Genomic DNA, 16,913 nt, shown 5'->3' with positions numbered 1-16,913 from the left:
TTGTCAGTAACCATAGAAACCAACGCCAGGCGCCGAACCTGTGCGGGGGCTCCCGCCTCTTCCCCGTTGATTGGCCGCGGCGACAGCCAATCACCTAGCGGTCGGGGGGGGATTGGGCGCGAGGATTGGCTGGCGGGCTTAGCGGCGAGGGTTCCGGTTCCGGTGTGAGGGGCTGAGGCAGCCGCGGGAGCGGCAGCGGGAGAGGCGGCGGGCAGGATAATGATGGGGCCGAGCGCGGCGGATGCGGCGGAGCAGGAGGAGCGTTTCGACGGGATGTTGTTGGCCATGGCCCAGCAGCACCAGGGCGGCGTGCGCGAGGTAACGCCCGGATGGACGCGCTCGTCAGGCCGCCCCTCCCCCCTGAGCCCCTGACTCTGTTCCGGGCCCGCGTGAAACGGGGACGGGGGCGGGGCTTCAGGGCTGTGATACCCCCCCTCCCCCCCAGCTCCTGTGTACGTGCTCCGGCGGCTGCGTTAAGCCACGTGGTCTCTCCCCTGAATCTGAGGTGCCTGTTATTTCCCCTCCAGCCCACGGGCTGGGCTACTTCGGCAGGGAAACGGTGACTCTCAATAAAGAGGAAGGGGTCGGTCTGGTGCTTGTGTCCTGGCCGTTTCAGAAGCACTGAATGCTGCTGTTGGTGACCCAGAGGTTGCCATGTTGATGGGGGGGAAGGGATAGCTCAGTGGTTTGAGCATTGGTCTGCTAAACCCAGGGTTGTGAGTTCAATCCTTAAGGGGGGCCACTTGGGGATCTGGGGCAAAATCAGTACTTGGTCCTGCTAGTGAAGGCAGGGGGCTGGACTCGAGGACCCTTCAGGGTCCCTTCCAGCTCCATGAGATAGGATGTTTGCCAGCAGCCTCCACCCACATTGGTATTGCTTGCACTAGAATCCGGTGTTGGTCCTCAGGAAACAGGGTGCCTGTGGTAATGGCTGGAAGACATTGATTTGAATGTATTTCTCATTAATATGGTGCCATTGACACACATGGCTTTCATAGACAGCCAAGAAGACAAAATCCACACCCATGTTACAATATCAATAGACAAAATACAAGCAAAGGATGTAATATATAAAAGTAAGTTGACTGAATAGCTATATTAGAGAGACAAGGTGGGTGAGGGAATCTCTCTGATTGGGCCAGCTTCTGTTAGTGAGAGAAACAAGCTCTCGAGCCACACAGACCTCTTCTTTGTGTCTGGAAATGATTCTCCAAGTTCAGTAAAAGATATTACCTCTCCCACTTTGTCTCACTAATATCCTGTGACCAATGCAGCTACATTACATTTATTAGTAGCTATATGGCAGGTTCCTGGTTTGTCACTCATGTCATTGAGCCCCATCCCTGGTGAGCTGTGACCCTAAGAACAAGTATATTGAGCCAGACCTATGGTTCGTCTAGCCCAGTATCCTATTTTCCAACAGTCACTGGTGCCAGGTACTTCAGATGGAGTGACTAGAACAAGGCAATTTATCAAGTAATCTATCCCCTGACATCCAGTCCCAGCTTCGAGTGTTGCAACCCTGATGCAAACAAAATTGTTTAAACATGAGCAGTTTCTTTGGCCACTGTCGACAGAGATTTCTTTACTGACAATCATCCCAAAATGTGATGACTGCTACACAGTATTTCAAATGACCTAGGAAGATAAATAGGATGGTTAGTTTACCATGGCTTTCAGGCCCACATCAGTCAGGGAAACTGTAGTAGCAACAGCACTTCCTACTGACATAGCATAGCTCTCACCTGAGGTGTGGCAAGGATTTAGTCTCAGTGAGCACAATTTTCTTTTCCTCTCCCACCTCACAGGAATTTTAAATTTCTTGTAGAAATGGCCATGCTGAAACATACCTATATAGTCTAGTCTTCTCATGTGTGAGATGTCTATGGCCCTACCAACTTCATGATCCATTTTGGCTAATTTCACATTCATAGGATTTTTAAAATAGTAAATTTCATGATTTCAGCTATTTAAACCACGGTGTTGTAATTTTAGGGGTTCTCGCCCATAAAGGAGTTGCAGGGTTGCAAGAACAACAAGGAGTCTGGTGGCACCTTAAAGACTAACAGGTGCCACCAGACTCCTTGTTGTTTTTGTAGATACAGACTAACACGGCTACCCCCTGATACTTGACAGGGTTGCAAGGTTATTGTAGTGGAGGGGGGTACTGCTACCCTTCTGGGCAGCTGGAGAGTGGTGGCTGCTGGCTGGGAGCCTAGCTTTGAAGGCAGAGCCACCGCCAGCAGCAACGCAGAAGTAAGGATGGTATAGTCAGCCTTACTTCTGCGCTGCTGCCTGCAGAACAGGGCCCTCAGTCAGCAGCCGCCACTCTCCGGCTGCCCAGCTTTGAAGACAGCAGCACAGAAGTAAGGGTGGATGGCCTGGTATTGCCACCCTTACTTCTGCACTGCTGCTGGGAGTGTGCACCTTTCAGAGCTGAGCTAACAGCCACCTCTCTCCATCCGCCCAGATCTGAAGGCACCGCAGAAGTAAGGGTGGCAATTCTGTGACACCCCCCTCCCCAAATAACCTTGCTACACCCCCCCCCCCCTTGCAATTCCCTTTTGGATCAGGACCCCCAGTGTGAGAGAGCTAATCTCCGGTGTGAAATCTGTATAGTATAGGGTAAAAGCACACAACAGACCAAAGTTCATGGGGGAAGGCCAGATTTCACCCTCCATGATGCATTTTTTATGGCCATGAATTTAGTAGGGCCCTACAGAAGCAATTTCTTCTTTTTGCATCCTATACATCTGGACCATTATGCAATGCTGTCCTTTAGCTGTGCCATATTACAGCAGCGATTTGTCTCTGCTTCTATTGAGTCCACTTATCTTTTCCTTGGACAGGGAGAACTTTGCTTGGTGTATGGCCTGGAAATGAGGATACTTGCTCAAATAATTCTCTCATTCACCAGACTGTTGATTAAAAAATTTGCTCAGTGTGATACTACTAAGATTAGGAAAAAGTGATAAGGGATTGTAACAACTGTATTTCAAGACCTACAGACTTCCTTGCAGCTGTGCAACAGCCTGGCTTTATTAAACCAGCGTGTAGATGTTAAGCCCCTAGTTTGCATCGTTGGCCATTGTGAATTACAGAATTTTACAGATTAATTTTCTTCATTTATTTAGTGAAGTCCAGGATACTGAGTCACGTGTGCTTTACTTCTTACAAGTAGAGCTGCAGTTTATAATTCTTCATATTTAAGTAAGTGTGCTGTAGTCTCTCTTGTAAAAACAAATAAGACTTGATCACATAAGGTCTCCTATGGCTACTACAACGTTGCTCAGAGCTGAGGAATGATTTGGGGTGTGTGCGTGAAAAAAATTACTGGGTTCTTACATGAGCAAAGAGACTTAAGCTTATGAGAGTTATTATTAAAAACAAAACAAACCAATCCTCACACCAGATAGTTTTAAGGTTATAATTCTAGAAGCCCCCACTGTAACGATAGTAGTCATGGTGGTTCTGAGGGAAGGTGACTTCAAAAGGAATTTTTCAGTCCTTGCCCATTGTATAATCTCATGAAGATCTCAAAGGTAGAGAATCCAGAAGGCATATCTTTGCAGAATACACTAGTTGTTGTTTTATCTGAGAAATAGATACGGGCATTTGATGTCAAGCTTTAAACAGATCTCCAGGTAGACTTGGCTGGGGATTACAGTACAGAACATCAAAAATCTCTCCTTGCTGAGGCGAGAAGTACTGATGGGAACTAGCGTCGCCTGTTGATCTGGCGGCAGTTTGATGTCCTGGCAGGCCAAGAGCAAAGTTACTTTGTTTTTTCTTGGGTAGGTTGAAGTCTTTATTTCAAGTCTCCTGAAACTGCCCCTCTTTTGTCTTTCAGCTTGTGAACACATTCTTCAGTTTCCTCAGACGTAAAACTGATTTCTTCATAGGAGGAGAAGAGGGAGTAGCAGAGAAGGTAACTCACCCCATGTGTTCATGACTGATTTCTGCCATACCTGGAGCAAGCTATGTCCTATCTGGAAACACTCATTTCTGTGGAGACTGAGTTCTCCATATTCTCCAGTTACTGCTCTGCCTCAGTGTGCTCTCCTGTTGCCATCTGATTCTTTTTCACTGCTTTATGGGCCTGATTTTCTATGAAACTACTAAAACATATTAAGGAAACAAGGTAATAATAAACTGCCCCATCCACAGCTGAGCATGTTTGATTGTGCAAGTGGCATCAGTGGTGAAAGGTTGTTGTTTTTTTTGCCTATGCTCTGGCCAAAGGCTTGTTTGGAAAGCAAGCCTGCCAGACGTACTGATTTAACTGTGACAGACACTGCAGGATTGATAACCCCAGGTTACCTTGTTTGTTCATTTCAGAAAAAGCACAAAGTCCGTCTCACAGCATATGCAATTGCCACTTTGTCTCTGAGCTGCAGGGTACGACCGTGTTGGTGTGAGGCTGGTGGTCCCTGTGTGGGTGTGGGAGAATTGGACCCTTCAGATTCCAGCAGGCTGGCATTCCTGACCCTACTGCAGAGTACTACATTTCATATTTAATCTCACAATAGACCTAAGTGCTCAAATATTCAGAAAGTTTGGGTACTTCATGGCTTCTGTAGTTAGCTACCATAGCTGGAGTTCTAAACTTCTTCACAGTGTGGACTATGTTTTAGTAGCATCTCATGGAAACATTAATTTCCATACAGACCACATCCCCTCCTACTGGCTACTGGATAACATCTGTGGCAGGCAACTACAGCAATTCTTGCATGGGGGAAAAAAAAATCAGTATTGGGAAATTATTAAATAGATTTGTAGATGTTTTAATGCAGTTTAGCAAGTGGAGGTGAGGAACAAATTCTCTGTGTGCCGCCATTAAGTGCTCTACCAACCACTGCTGATCTGCAGGCCAGAGTTTGGGAACCACTGCCATATGGCTTTGTCAATGCTGCATAATGTATACATGCTGCCTAATCTGTGAAATGGAAAAAGAAACTTTAGGATGAAAATGATGCAAAAGATTAACTCCTCTTTCCCCCTCAGTCTGGGGAGAGAGGGACTAGAAATCTTCAGGATCACAAAGGGATGGGCATATAGTTATAGAAAGAAAATGTGATTAGCACTCTGAATAGAATTTCAGATGACTGACACCTGTAGTGATTAGAGTTGGGAACTAAAAGTTGGGACTCCTGGCTTCTATGCTGTACTGTCAAAAGTTACATAGCAAGTCAAATCACTTAGCAGCCATACCTTAGTTTCCCCACCTGTAAGAGAAAGATAAGATTTAATTATCTTGTAAAGTGCTTTGTGATCCTCTGAAAGACATTGCATACAAAACATGACTTCCTCTGCCTTTCACGACATAGTGCCCCCCAACAAAGGTTTGAAGACGCCAGACTGCTCTATCCCATTCTCCCACTACCCGTCCTTATGCTAAAGTTTCCTTTGGGACTGAAATGTCTTGTGCGTGGTCTCAGCACCAAGGTGAAGCTTTTGTGATGGCGGGGTAAGGGGAATTATGCTGACATGGGAGGTGAGAATACATGCTTTTCCCCCCCCCCCCCCCTTTTTTTTTAAAGGACTTTCTTGTGCTTGACTAACTGAGGGTTTGTTTTTAAAATCATCATAGAATATCAGGGTTGGAAGGGACCTCAGGATGTCATCTACCAACCCCCTACTCAAAGCAGGACCAATCCCCAACTAAATCAATCCTCACTATGGATTCATTCCTCAGTAAGGGCAAGTCTTTGACAAGTCACTATACAGAGAGTAAACTATACTACATGCAAATACAGATTTTGTGCTTCTGTTCATGGCTATTCAAATGCTGAAGCAACTTTAAGGGTCTTCCAACAGCAAAGACACTTGAAACAGAGCCAATTCCACAGTCAAATGGTTACATAACACCCTGCCACTTGCTGCCGGGTATGTGTCAGTGCCCTGATCTCAGTCCCTGACTCTCCTGAGATGTGGGTTAGGCATACGGTGGACAGAAATAGCATGCTTCTCCCACCTCCGTTTGGGAAAGAACACTGAGCCTCTTTCACACAGCTCTTTGGGATCATAGCTTGGAATTTGACTAGCTGTAGAGGCAGGGAAACCATAATGTTGATTCCTCTTTTGTGGATGGAGAAAGATTCTGGAGAAAACCTTTTCATAAGGCAGCTTCACCTCAAGCAGCACCCCCGCAACAGGCTGTGGCCTGTCAGGTTCTTCCAGCCTCAGTTTCCCCTCTTTATCCACACATGAAGGGAACAATAATCTGTCTCGGATACAAAGTTGCCCCTGGGCATAATTGGTATACACCAGCGCAGTAATTCCCCAAAAACCTTGTAATAAAACCATTCTGCAGTTTCCACAGTACATGTATGAAGATACAGTGTTATTTTTCCCCCATTCCCCTCTTCAGGTTTAGCTCTGCCATATCACTAGCAGCACTCTGTTCCGAATTCTTTTTACACCAATCTAGAATCCCTTTTTCCTGCCTGTGGGTAACCAGTCTTCTTGCAGCCCTTCACTCAGGTGTTTGCCCCAAGAGCTCTCCCTCCTACAGTGTTCCTCTAGGCCTTCCTACCTGTAAGGCCTTCCCCTTGGCAGGGGATCCACTTCCTGCATCAACCCTCTTTCTTCCAGGCTTAGGCTTCCTCTGACCAAGCTGTATCATCCCCTTTTTCCTAGGAGCCACTGCCCACGCCTTCCACTCATCTAGGATCCCCCACTTCAGTGAGTTCTCACCAGCAGTTCTGTTCTAGCTCTTATCTGAATTCAGCTCTCTTCCAAGCAACTCCTGTAACCTCTTCCTTGCTGCTTCCTGTCTGTCTCTCTGAGGTTCAGCCACCATTCACCTGTTCTGACTCTCCCAATCTCCTGCCCTCTAGTGCCCAGATGCCCTCTCTTAAGCCTAATTTGGGGTCAACTGACCAGTTGCACGTGCACTGGCCTCTTCCCTTTTAAAGTGCCAGTGTTACCCTGTGCCACATCTGCCTCCTTTTCACTTCCCCTCCCCGAAATGAATTAGAATAGTATTTTAGTAGTACCATCCTTTCGGCTTTTTGGAGACTCAATTCCACTTCTATGTATGCAACAGAGGGGGTGTGTTTTGAATATCATATCGAAGAAGGTACTGCAGGCAGGTGTTCCCGCTAATTTTTTCCATCCATGTGCAAAATGAATTTTGTTATGTGCACCACTATTGAGGTAATGTGCAGATCTGCGTCACTAGTAGAAACAAAAAACCTAATTAAAAAATTACCATAGGGATAATTACTCCAGCCAGGACAGGTTAGGCATTTTAGAGCTCACTACTCAAAGAATTACATTTTAAGCATAAGAGAGAAATAAAATTATGAAATGCACAGACCAGTCCAGAAACAAAAATAACAGCACTTGGAAAGAATAAAATTACAGAGAATATATGTGCATTGCAGGAAGTACCACCAACAACACAAGTATGTGTTGGGAGATGAACGTGTCAGAGACTGTGTGTGAGACACAGAGTCAGTATGTGCAAGTTGGCTGCTGGGGAAGTCAGAGACCATGCATTGTCTCTTTAAAGCACTCACTCGCCAGAAGGCTCATTCAGACCACAGCAGCTCTCCTTGCTCCTGAGCCCTGTGCCGCCCCCTGTGGAGATGGGGTACATGGGCAAGGGGACGCAGGGGAAGGGGGACACCCTGATATCAGCACCCACATATCAGCACCCTCTCTGCCCCCCACAGCAAACAGGAGGGTACCAGGAGCAGCTGGCCAGGGGCTCCAAGGTAGAGGGCAAGAGCAATGTGGCTGCAGAGCAGCAGGGGGAGGGGCACCTGAGCACATGCTGCTCTGGCTCTGCTAATCAAGTGCGTGATTCACTCCTGGGGTGGCGGGGCTGCTTAGAGGGAACAGAGTACTGCACTTCTGCTGTGTACATAAAGATTTAATAATCATTGTATCCTTCTCCCCCTGTACTGGTTTGCAGTCAGTTGTATAAGTAGCTGAGGGCCAGTTCACCCTGATGAGTGCCGATCACATCCTTGGAACTTCCTTTGGTTAAACTCGTACCCTTTGATATAAGGAATCTCTTCCTCCCTTTGATTCCTATCTGTGATGGTTGCCAGGGGTACCCAGCATTGCTCCCACCTGCCTTGCATCACATTCTCCCCAGATGTTCTTTCCTGTCTGAAGAGCTAGTGTGTTTTCCATAGCAGAACTGTGTTTTCACTACATGCTGCCTCGCACAGTACCTCTGGCTTTATCAACAGCTGGGTTATTCCTCTGACTTCCTGCCTGTTTACTCAACTCTCCCTCCAAGCAGTGCAGCCATTTACATCACAGACCTCGATATTCTGCCTTTCTTGAGTGCTCCTGGGGCAGGGTTATATGGTAACTTGTTCCCAAGTGATATAATTTGGTTTTCAAATCTCTTTCCGACAAACTATAGCTTTCAGGTAAAAATTGATGCTTCTAGGTTTTTAAGTATTCATTGTTATTTCTTTTTCCCTATTCTGCCAACAATGCAAGGTGTTTACAAAGAATAGTATGAATGCAAGGTCTCCACCCTAAATAGCTTACTATCTAAATATTAAATTGGATAATTATCCATCTAGTATACGGGGACGCTTCAGATGGGAAAGGCCTTCTGTACTCCACCCGGAAAGCATCCAGATCCAGTTATAACACATTATACACCTATAACTTCTTCCACGGGGGGATCTCAAAGCATTGACAAACGCTAGTTATCAGAGCCTCCTGGTCGGTATTCTCACTTTACAGATGAGTAAGGCACAGAGACTACATGAATAGTTTAAGGTGAGACTACAAATCCTTGGCACAGAGCTGGGTATACAAACTAGGGTCCTGAATCTCCATTGCACTTTCACCTCTGCAAAGTAGCTGTTAAACACTGCCAAATCCAATGGTAGGATTTTACACTACACAAGGTACAGAGCAATGGAGAATCCGGCTCAAGGAGTACTTTTCTTCTATGGGCAGGGACTTGGAAAGTATTATGAACTTTCCCAGATATCCTGTCAGACACCACCTCAAATCATGGGATGAAAAGAGAGGGAAATGTCCCTAGGTCAGTGCTTTTGAGGAACGTGTCTGCTCTGCAGTAGACTTATGCGGGAGATGGAGTCTCCCTTCAGCTGCTGCCACCCAGGTTCGTGGTGAATTCTTAAAACTCATCCATCATTGGGCTCCTTTCTTTCAGTTAATCACGGAGACGTTCAACCACCACAACAAGCTGGCTCAGAAAGAGCGGAAGGAGAAGAAGGCCCGGCAAGAAGCAGAACGGCGTGAAAAGACAGAGCGAGCTGCCAAACTCGCTAAAGAAAAGAAGCAGGAAGATAATGAGCCAAGGATCAAGGAGCTTACAGAGGAAGAGGCGGAAAGGTTGCAACAGGAAATTGACCAGGTGAGAGCTCAGTACGGTGAGCATTTGTGTGCACACTATGTGCCTTTTAAAGGGAGACTGTATGGGGCTAGAGCCAGCCTTCTTGGTTGGCTTACGTGCAACCCAATCAGTAGTGACTGGTATAATTCAGTTAGAAACTTGGTGCTTGTTCAAATATCCAGAATACCAGACTGGAGCAGCTGTTGCATTTCCAAGTTAATCTAAGCCTGCCCAATCTTTCTTCTCCTTGGTTCTCTTACAAGTTACTTTGCCCCAGTGCCCTCAGCAAGTGCTCTTATTGCAACAGAGCGCTCTGGCACGGTCTCTGAGTAACTCTCTCTGCAGTTACACTGGGGAAAGGAGCAGAGGCGGGCTGATGCCATGCCAGTCTGCCTCTTGGACAGTGGGGCTTTCCTGTTACATGGTGCAGTAGAGCTGGAAATTCCCTCTCCCCCCCAAGTTTCCTGTAGTTCTGAGTCATGCACAGGCCTGCAGCTTTATCTAAAGAAGGAAATGGGGCCACCTAGTGCTGTATTAGTACATTTCATTTGTCAGAGTTTCACAGATATCAGATAATCAGTCTGGGATGTTTGGGTTTTTAACAGAAAAAAGAGCAAAAACAAGATGAGCCCAAAGATGTCTCACTGAAACCGTGTGAGAATCAAACGGAATCTCCAGAGCCCAGTAAACAGGTAAGGTGTTCCCAGAGTCTTCCTCAGATCTGGGGAGGGGGAAGTGTGCATCTGAACAACATTGAGGTGGCCTCTCAGTATGTGGGGGAGTGTGCCGTCTGAACGGTGTGGAGTGTCCTCTGTGAGAGCATGCACTGGAGGTCTTCAGTGCTTCTGCCATCTGTACTCCCTGCCCATTTGGCGAATGCAACGGATTCTCAAAAGACCTTCCCTAATTTTTTTAAAATTCTGATGCTTTAAAAGGGAAATCTCTGCCTTCTAATTCTGGACTGGATCTACGTGGAGTGCCTTGGCCATCAAACACATAATTAACTGGAAGATCCCATATGAATTTAAAGAGCCATTCTTACTAGTGAAATGTATATGCAGGCTTGAAAACCTCTTTACTGATGCTTAAATTGTCTGTTTAGGAGACAGATGATGAGGAAGAAGATGAGAAGGATAAAGGAAAACTTAAACCAAACTCTGGGAATGGGGCTGATCTTCCAAACTATAGGTGGACACAGACCCTTTCTGAACTGGATGTAAGTGCTGCCTTTGACTGGGGATGTGAGGAATTCTAGCCTTGAAACTTGAGGGCAGGCACTGCTATGAACTGTGCAGCTGTTGATCAGTAACAAGGTCAGCTAGCTCAATGATATGCTTTGTATTCAGGTTGTCCAAGAAGATAACAGTTAACAGTGTTTAGCTGTAGCACACCAATAATGGGAGAGAGCTTGGCAGGTAAGATGCTTTGAGGCCCTTTTGTCATCCTGCCTCAATCTTGACCTTGTTGAAGTGAGACCGCACTCATATTTTGTTCATCCTTTGTGACCCACTTGAGACCTGTCAGGCATCATCTTGCCAGATTTCTGCTTCAGTCCCCACAGAATCCATATATTTAATGCACAAAGAGCATGTCCTGCACTAGTATATACCTTGTAGCTCAGATGAACTCAAGGTAGAGAGTCTTGGAGCAGTAACACAAGGGGAAGTGAGAGAGCTCTCTGATCCCTCCTTCTCCCTCTCTCTCCTATCCAGCTGGCCATACCATTCAAGGTGAACTTCCGGCTGAAGGGGAAGGATGTGGTGGTGGACATTCAGAGACGGCACCTGAAAGTGGGGCTGAAGGGTCACCCCCCAGTGATTGAAGGAGACCTATACAATGAAGTGAAGGTGGAGGAGAGCTCCTGGCTGATTGAGGATGGTAAAATAGTCACCGTGCACCTGGAGAAGGTAAGAATATAAACGCCATACTGGGTCAGACCAGTGACCCATCTACACAGTATTTTGACACCTCAATCTGGGACAGTTCTTCATGGCTTGTCTACACTTAAAATGGTGCAGCAGTGAGTACTCCACCTCCCCGAGAGAAGGTAGCTAAGTCAACAGGAGAATTCTCCCATGGATCTAGCACTGTCTACACAGGGGTTAGGTTAGTTTAATCGTGTTGCTCAGGGGTGTGGATTTTTTACTGTGACATAGTTATACTGACCTAATTTCCTAGCGTAGACCAGGCCTCAGTTTTGTCACCTAAAAAGAACGGCTCAGGTCTGGAACTTTCTCTCACATCCTGTACAAGGTACAGCAGGGTGAGTCAGTGATAGGATTCAGGCTCATGTCTGTTATACATCCCCCAGAGCCAGGAACCTTGAGAGTTAAGGTTGTATTTTCACTCCTGTTCTTTGGTACAGTATTGCTTGAGCCTATATATACTACTCCACTTAGGGACATCAGATTTTTGAGGACCAGAGTCTGACCAGATTTTCAGCTGTAACTTTTAATTGATCCATGCTCCTGGATTGGTCACTCACTCTTTGAGAATGGAGTCAGCTTTTCTTTTAAAGTTGAGCGCATTATCGGAGTGAAGTGCTGGTCTGTCTTTCACCTGTGGTATGTGAACATCTGGGCACAGCTGGTGTCATGTGCTGGCAGGTTTCAGTGTGGCAGTGTTCCTTGTATGCCATTTCAGTTCTAGTTGATTAATAATAGGAACATGGGTTTGCCCATTCTGGACGCTGTCTCCTTGCAGATTGTTGCTACCAGTGGTAATTCCTGCCATTTGGGATTAAACTGAGGTGGTTGAGAATGGGAAAGCTGCCTTTTATATCCAGGCTTTTATCTTCGGATGGGCATTGTCAATTAAGGGCTACACAAGCTGGGTTTGAGTCCAGCGACTCTGTTTCTTTGTAACAAAAAAGTAACCCCCCCTAAATATCCCATATGAGCATTTCCAGAGAACGTGTTGTTTGTGAAGTGTTCTTTACTGCCACCTCTCCTCTTTAGATCAACAAGATGGAATGGTGGAGCAAGCTAGTTCCCACGGACCCAGAAATCAACACCAAGAAAATTAACCCAGAGAACTCAAAGGTAATATCTGTTTGTCACCCCATTAGCCACAGTGAAGAGGGGCTGTGAACTTGATCACAGCATTCTTAAACCTTTTGGCCTCTACCATGTATTCACTCTGCAAGCAAAGTAAATGGGGCCAAAGGGGACAGAATCCAAAGGGGATGAAGACTTGGGAGAAATATTGATCTATGGAACTATAAGAAGCGTGGCAGGCAACTCTTCACACTGCCCCATGAGAGACCTGGTCTGAATTAGAAGTGGGACTGCAGGATTTCTTGTGTCCAGGGAAAACAAGGTGTACATTTGTCACTGCCCATGGTGACAGTGTTGCATTAGTCTGAGAAGAAACCTCTACTCTGAATAAGGAAAACCCCTCCCCCTGACTTCATATACCATGCGTTCAATGTTACTCCAGAGACGTTTGCTCCTATAGAATCCAGTGAGTGTTCACCTGGAGGGGGGTGTAGGGTGCCTGTTCAAAGAAACACGAGGAGCCTCCTCATGGAACAGTTTTTGGATCAGAGTATGACTGTAACGGAATATTTGTGAGAGACTTTGTGAGTGTATTCCCTGACTGGGGGTATGGCTGGCATAACTAGAAAGAGGTGATCTAGCAAGTTAAATCATTCAAAAGCATGAGATTGTGTTGGCTACTTGAAAGCTACCCTACCATGCAATCTGAATCCAGCAAAACCTTATTGCAGTGAGTGCAGTTGATTTACAGGTCAGTTGCTATATAAGTAGGTCTGTAGTTTGCATGCTATGGTGCACTGAAATTTTACTCTGCCTTAGTTCACTGTAAGCAGAGGTTCTGTATGTAGGCCATGGGGCCTATGGTTTGTTCCTCCATCTATAACAGAATCTCCTTGGGTTTTAGTTGTCAGACCTGGACAGTGAAACTCGCAGCATGGTGGAGAAAATGATGTATGATCAACGTCAGAAATCCATGGGGCTCCCCACGTCTGATGAACAGAAGAAGCAGGATATACTGAAAAAGTGCGTAGAGAGAATTCATCCCTGGGTACTTTCTTCCCCACCTCCCTGGAGCAATTTTGTGTGTCAGCCATATGTCATGGAGTAATAGGAGGGGGAAGAATGACTGACAGCGCATGAGACGGGTTTGGCCTTGGCGCCTGTCTGCATTCACTTGCAGAATTCAGTTGAAATGTTTTAGACATTGACCCTCAGCGTTGGGATGGGAACATACTGAATTGTGCTGTGTTGTTCAGCCCTGTTCTAGGGCTAGCTTCAAGTGCAGGGAGTAAGACACAGCAGGTGGTGTCTGGGCTGGAGGTATTGTCTCTATGGAGCCACTGAGATCATGTAAAAGCTCATTTATCTCTCTCAACCTAGTAGCCCAGATAACTTTTCCTCCCCCACACATCCTACATTAGACAGCTGTCTCCAAGCCAATAGCACGTTTATATCTTTATAGCTCTGTTTGGCGTAACTGCACCTTGGAGTTCCTGTGAGTAACTTTCCTGCCAAGGCCATGTGGGGTCAGTGCCCACATCTGCTGGGGATGAGAGGAAGGGTAACTGTGGGTCATGCAGCTTCCCCTTGTAAATGCAAAACCGCCTCTTTTCCCTGGGGTGAAACAAGGATTAGTGTAGCAGGACAGTTTCTCCTGCTGCCATCTCACCTTCCTTGGTTTTTCTGCACAGATGCAGACTTTACTGATGTTTTTTTGATCAGCACCATAGGGGCTTGTTCAAGCTAAAGGTCCATCAGATTTATGTGCTGTGTGCTTCTAGTGCGATGACTTGTTGTTCCAAAATGTACGTCAGACCCTAAACTGAGACTGTGTCTCCCCTCACCCCTCAGGAAGAATCTGGGCTTGCCCTTGCTTCCCTGAGCAGTGTAGACAGGATCTCTTGTACACAAGATCACTTGTTGAATGTTCTCCGTAAGCTTAGTCCCAGTGTTCTTTGACTGGTGGAGAATGGGCATGAAGTTTAGACTGTCTGGCCCAGTTAGATTCCTTCTCTCTGCTGACATACAGCTTACTGGAGCTGGGTTTCTGTGCCATCCTTCTCTTGCTACTGTTCTCACCACCACAGTAGCGGAGCCATCTCCGACAACCCCAGTAATATGTCTAAAGTTTAGATCAGAATCCCCTCACCCCCATTATCAACAGCGCAGCTGCTACGTGTCTGCCCTGAAGGTAACAGTTCCCAAGGGTGTGTCCCATTAATAACCGTTGCTCGTTTACACCTGTTGGCCTTGATGACTGGGTAACGTTACTGATATTATTAACAGGAGCAGGAAGGAGTGAGGTGGTGTCCAGGGTTCCTTGCACGGGAAGCTCTGCAAATCAACATGGCTAATGTGAGACCTGCAGGCCTGGGGAAGGGTAGGGCAGCAGCCATCATGGTAGCAAGTGAAAGTGACAGCAGAGAGGGCATTGCTATCCTCTTCCTATGTAGAAGAGGGGATTAATGCGTCCCCACTATACAGGAGCTGTTGTGAGGATAGATTGAACAGTGCCTAGGAAATGTCAAGCTCTCTACTGTGTGTGTGCGTAAAATGTTGCAGAATAGCATTAAGTAGCATGCAGCCTGCCTAGCTCGTTCACTTGTGCACCTTTCTTTCTTGCAGGTTCATGGAGCAGCATCCAGAAATGGACTTTTCCAAGGCTAAATTCAACTGAGCCCCTCTTTTTTTTCCCCCTCCACTCCCTTCAGACAGGCCATGGAATGGGGCAGGATGTGCATGGGTCGGGGGGAGAGAAGGGTCATCTCTTGACCTTGGGCAAGTAAACACTCCTGTCATCCCCAAGTGAACTTGCCATGGAAGCAGCTTCATGACTGGCATCCCCGCTGTTGTCAGTCCAGCACAATGCAAGGGCCTCGTATCAGTTTGCAGCAGCAGCGCCTGCCAGACATGTAGCCAGCTGGCTCACATTGATATAGACCGCGAGGACCTTGCTTGGCAGAGAGGAGGGGGTAAAGCAATGTTTGAACATCTCCTGGGACTGTCACTTGAGGACCCCCTAACCCCAGTCCTTGGTTAAGAACCAGTCTAGTTGTGACAGGAGTGGAGCTGTCCTCCCAACTCCTGCTTTGAAACTGAGCAGTTGGAGCCTTGATGAGCAAAATTCCATCTTCTGTCTCCCCCCGACCCTCCCTCCCTCCCTGATGTACCTGCTCTAAAGCAAGCTGCACCTGTAAAACTCTTACAGGACCCAGCACCCTGGCTAGGACCCACCCCCCTGTGTTTATTAGGCAAATTGACTCAGAGGGTGGATCAGCTGTGGCATTTGGGGTATTGGTCCTACCTTCAGTAATACAGCACTGTTCACTGGGTAAGTCCCTTAACTCTTCCTGCATGACTGCTCTGCTGTCCTGTAGGAACAGTTGGCTTGTTTTGTATCGCTTTCCTAGCCTTCCTCTGTTTGCCGTGGGGGGCGCTCCCCAGTAAGGCCTGCCTTCACCCTTGGTCTTTGGAGTAGAGGCTAATGTGCCAATTAAACACCATTTTATCTACAACCGAGAAGGATTTTACTCCTCCCAGTCCACACTGGTACAAATCCATTTCAGTTATCAGAGGACATTGCTCCACTAGTCACCACTGCTGCTCAAATGAGCTGGGAAGGGGCTTTGTGGCCTTTCTAACTTGGGGGAGGCGCTAGAGCTGAATCGTGCCTAGGGAGCAAGGAGGGGTCAGTGGCTGATTTGCCCACTGCATGGGATTGGCTCAGTGCTGTTGTTGGGCTTGGTGAAAATGGGACAAGTGGATAGCTACAGACTTCAGGGGAGAGGTCACTAAAGTGACTGGGTGTGTGTGTGTTGAAATTCTGCTATCCTGTGAATGAGCAGCACTGAGGCCCTCCAGCTGTTGCAAAGGGAGGGGTGGATGGTAGGCAGGAGAGAGCCCTCTGGGCAGTGACAGCTCTTGCTGGAGGTTTGATCTCTCCACCTATTTCAAGTTAGTGTTTGCCAAGAGGCCTCCTCTCTTCCATCTGTTTGGCCAACAAGTGTCCCCTGCATTCTCTCCTCTCTAGGGTGCTGCTGACTCGAGTAACTTGTTTTCTGCATGTTCATATCCTTGTTAAAGCTGCACTTGTAAAATAAAGGAAATAGAGTGACGGGCATGTGTAATTGTGTGGATTGATAATGGGGCAGCACCTGGTCTGAAAGCAGTAGACGGTGGAAATGGAGAACACTAGGGGCTGACCTGATGAGGGTTTAGGCCAGGGAGTCTCAAACTGTGCCTGGACCAACAGGGCGCTGCAGCTCACAGTCTGAGGCTCCCCAGAATGAAACATTTGAAAGCACTAAGGAGGTGGGGTCTGCTGGAAGAAGAGGCTGCTGCACTGCTGATCTGGGATCACCTTGCCTGAGGCTGGGCAGCCACCTCTGACTTGCCACTAACTGAAGCACACAGCTGGGGTGTGATTGAGCCTGGGCCCACTTGTACACTTTAGTCCGGGCTGGCCAAAGGCCCTATTCTTCGGCCTACCCTCTGCCTGTAGCAGCCCTTGGGCCTGATCAGTGCTGCGCCTGTGAAAAGGAGCCTTAGTGCATAATATGGTGTGGAGGCTTCTTTTCACC

General features: G+C 47.1%; 1 protein-coding gene across 1 annotated transcript; it reads left to right on the top strand.

Moving 5' to 3' along the window:
* The first annotated feature begins 104 nt into the window (after positions 1–104).
* Positions 105–16,448, top strand: NUDC (nuclear distribution C, dynein complex regulator). Its single transcript, XM_005302010.5, has 9 exons — positions 105–318; positions 3,851–3,928; positions 9,155–9,358; positions 9,943–10,029; positions 10,440–10,553; positions 11,050–11,244; positions 12,295–12,378; positions 13,238–13,356; positions 14,959–16,448. The coding sequence occupies exons 1-9, from the start codon at positions 220–222 to the stop codon at positions 15,008–15,010; spliced, it is 1,032 nt and encodes a 343-aa protein (XP_005302067.1). The 5' UTR covers positions 105–219; the 3' UTR covers positions 15,011–16,448.
* Positions 16,449–16,913: the final 465 nt, after the last annotated feature.

The sequence above is a fragment of the Chrysemys picta genome, chromosome 23 (assembly GCF_011386835.1).
Source record: "Chrysemys picta bellii isolate R12L10 chromosome 23, ASM1138683v2, whole genome shotgun sequence".
Classification (NCBI taxonomy): domain Eukaryota; kingdom Metazoa; phylum Chordata; order Testudines; family Emydidae; genus Chrysemys; species Chrysemys picta.
The sequence above is the reverse complement of the archived record's forward strand: the minus strand, read 5'-3'. Positions and strand labels throughout refer to the sequence as shown.

Coding starts and splice junctions, on each gene's coding strand:
- NUDC (XM_005302010.5), top strand. CDS start 220: ATGATGGGGCCGAGCGCGGCGGATGCGGCGGAGCAGGAGGAGCGTTTC. Junction 319..3,850: donor ACCAGGGCGGCGTGCGCGAG/GTAACGCCCGGA, acceptor TTTGTCTTTCAG/CTTGTGAACACATTCTTCAG. Junction 3,929..9,154: donor AAGAGGGAGTAGCAGAGAAG/GTAACTCACCCC, acceptor CCTTTCTTTCAG/TTAATCACGGAGACGTTCAA.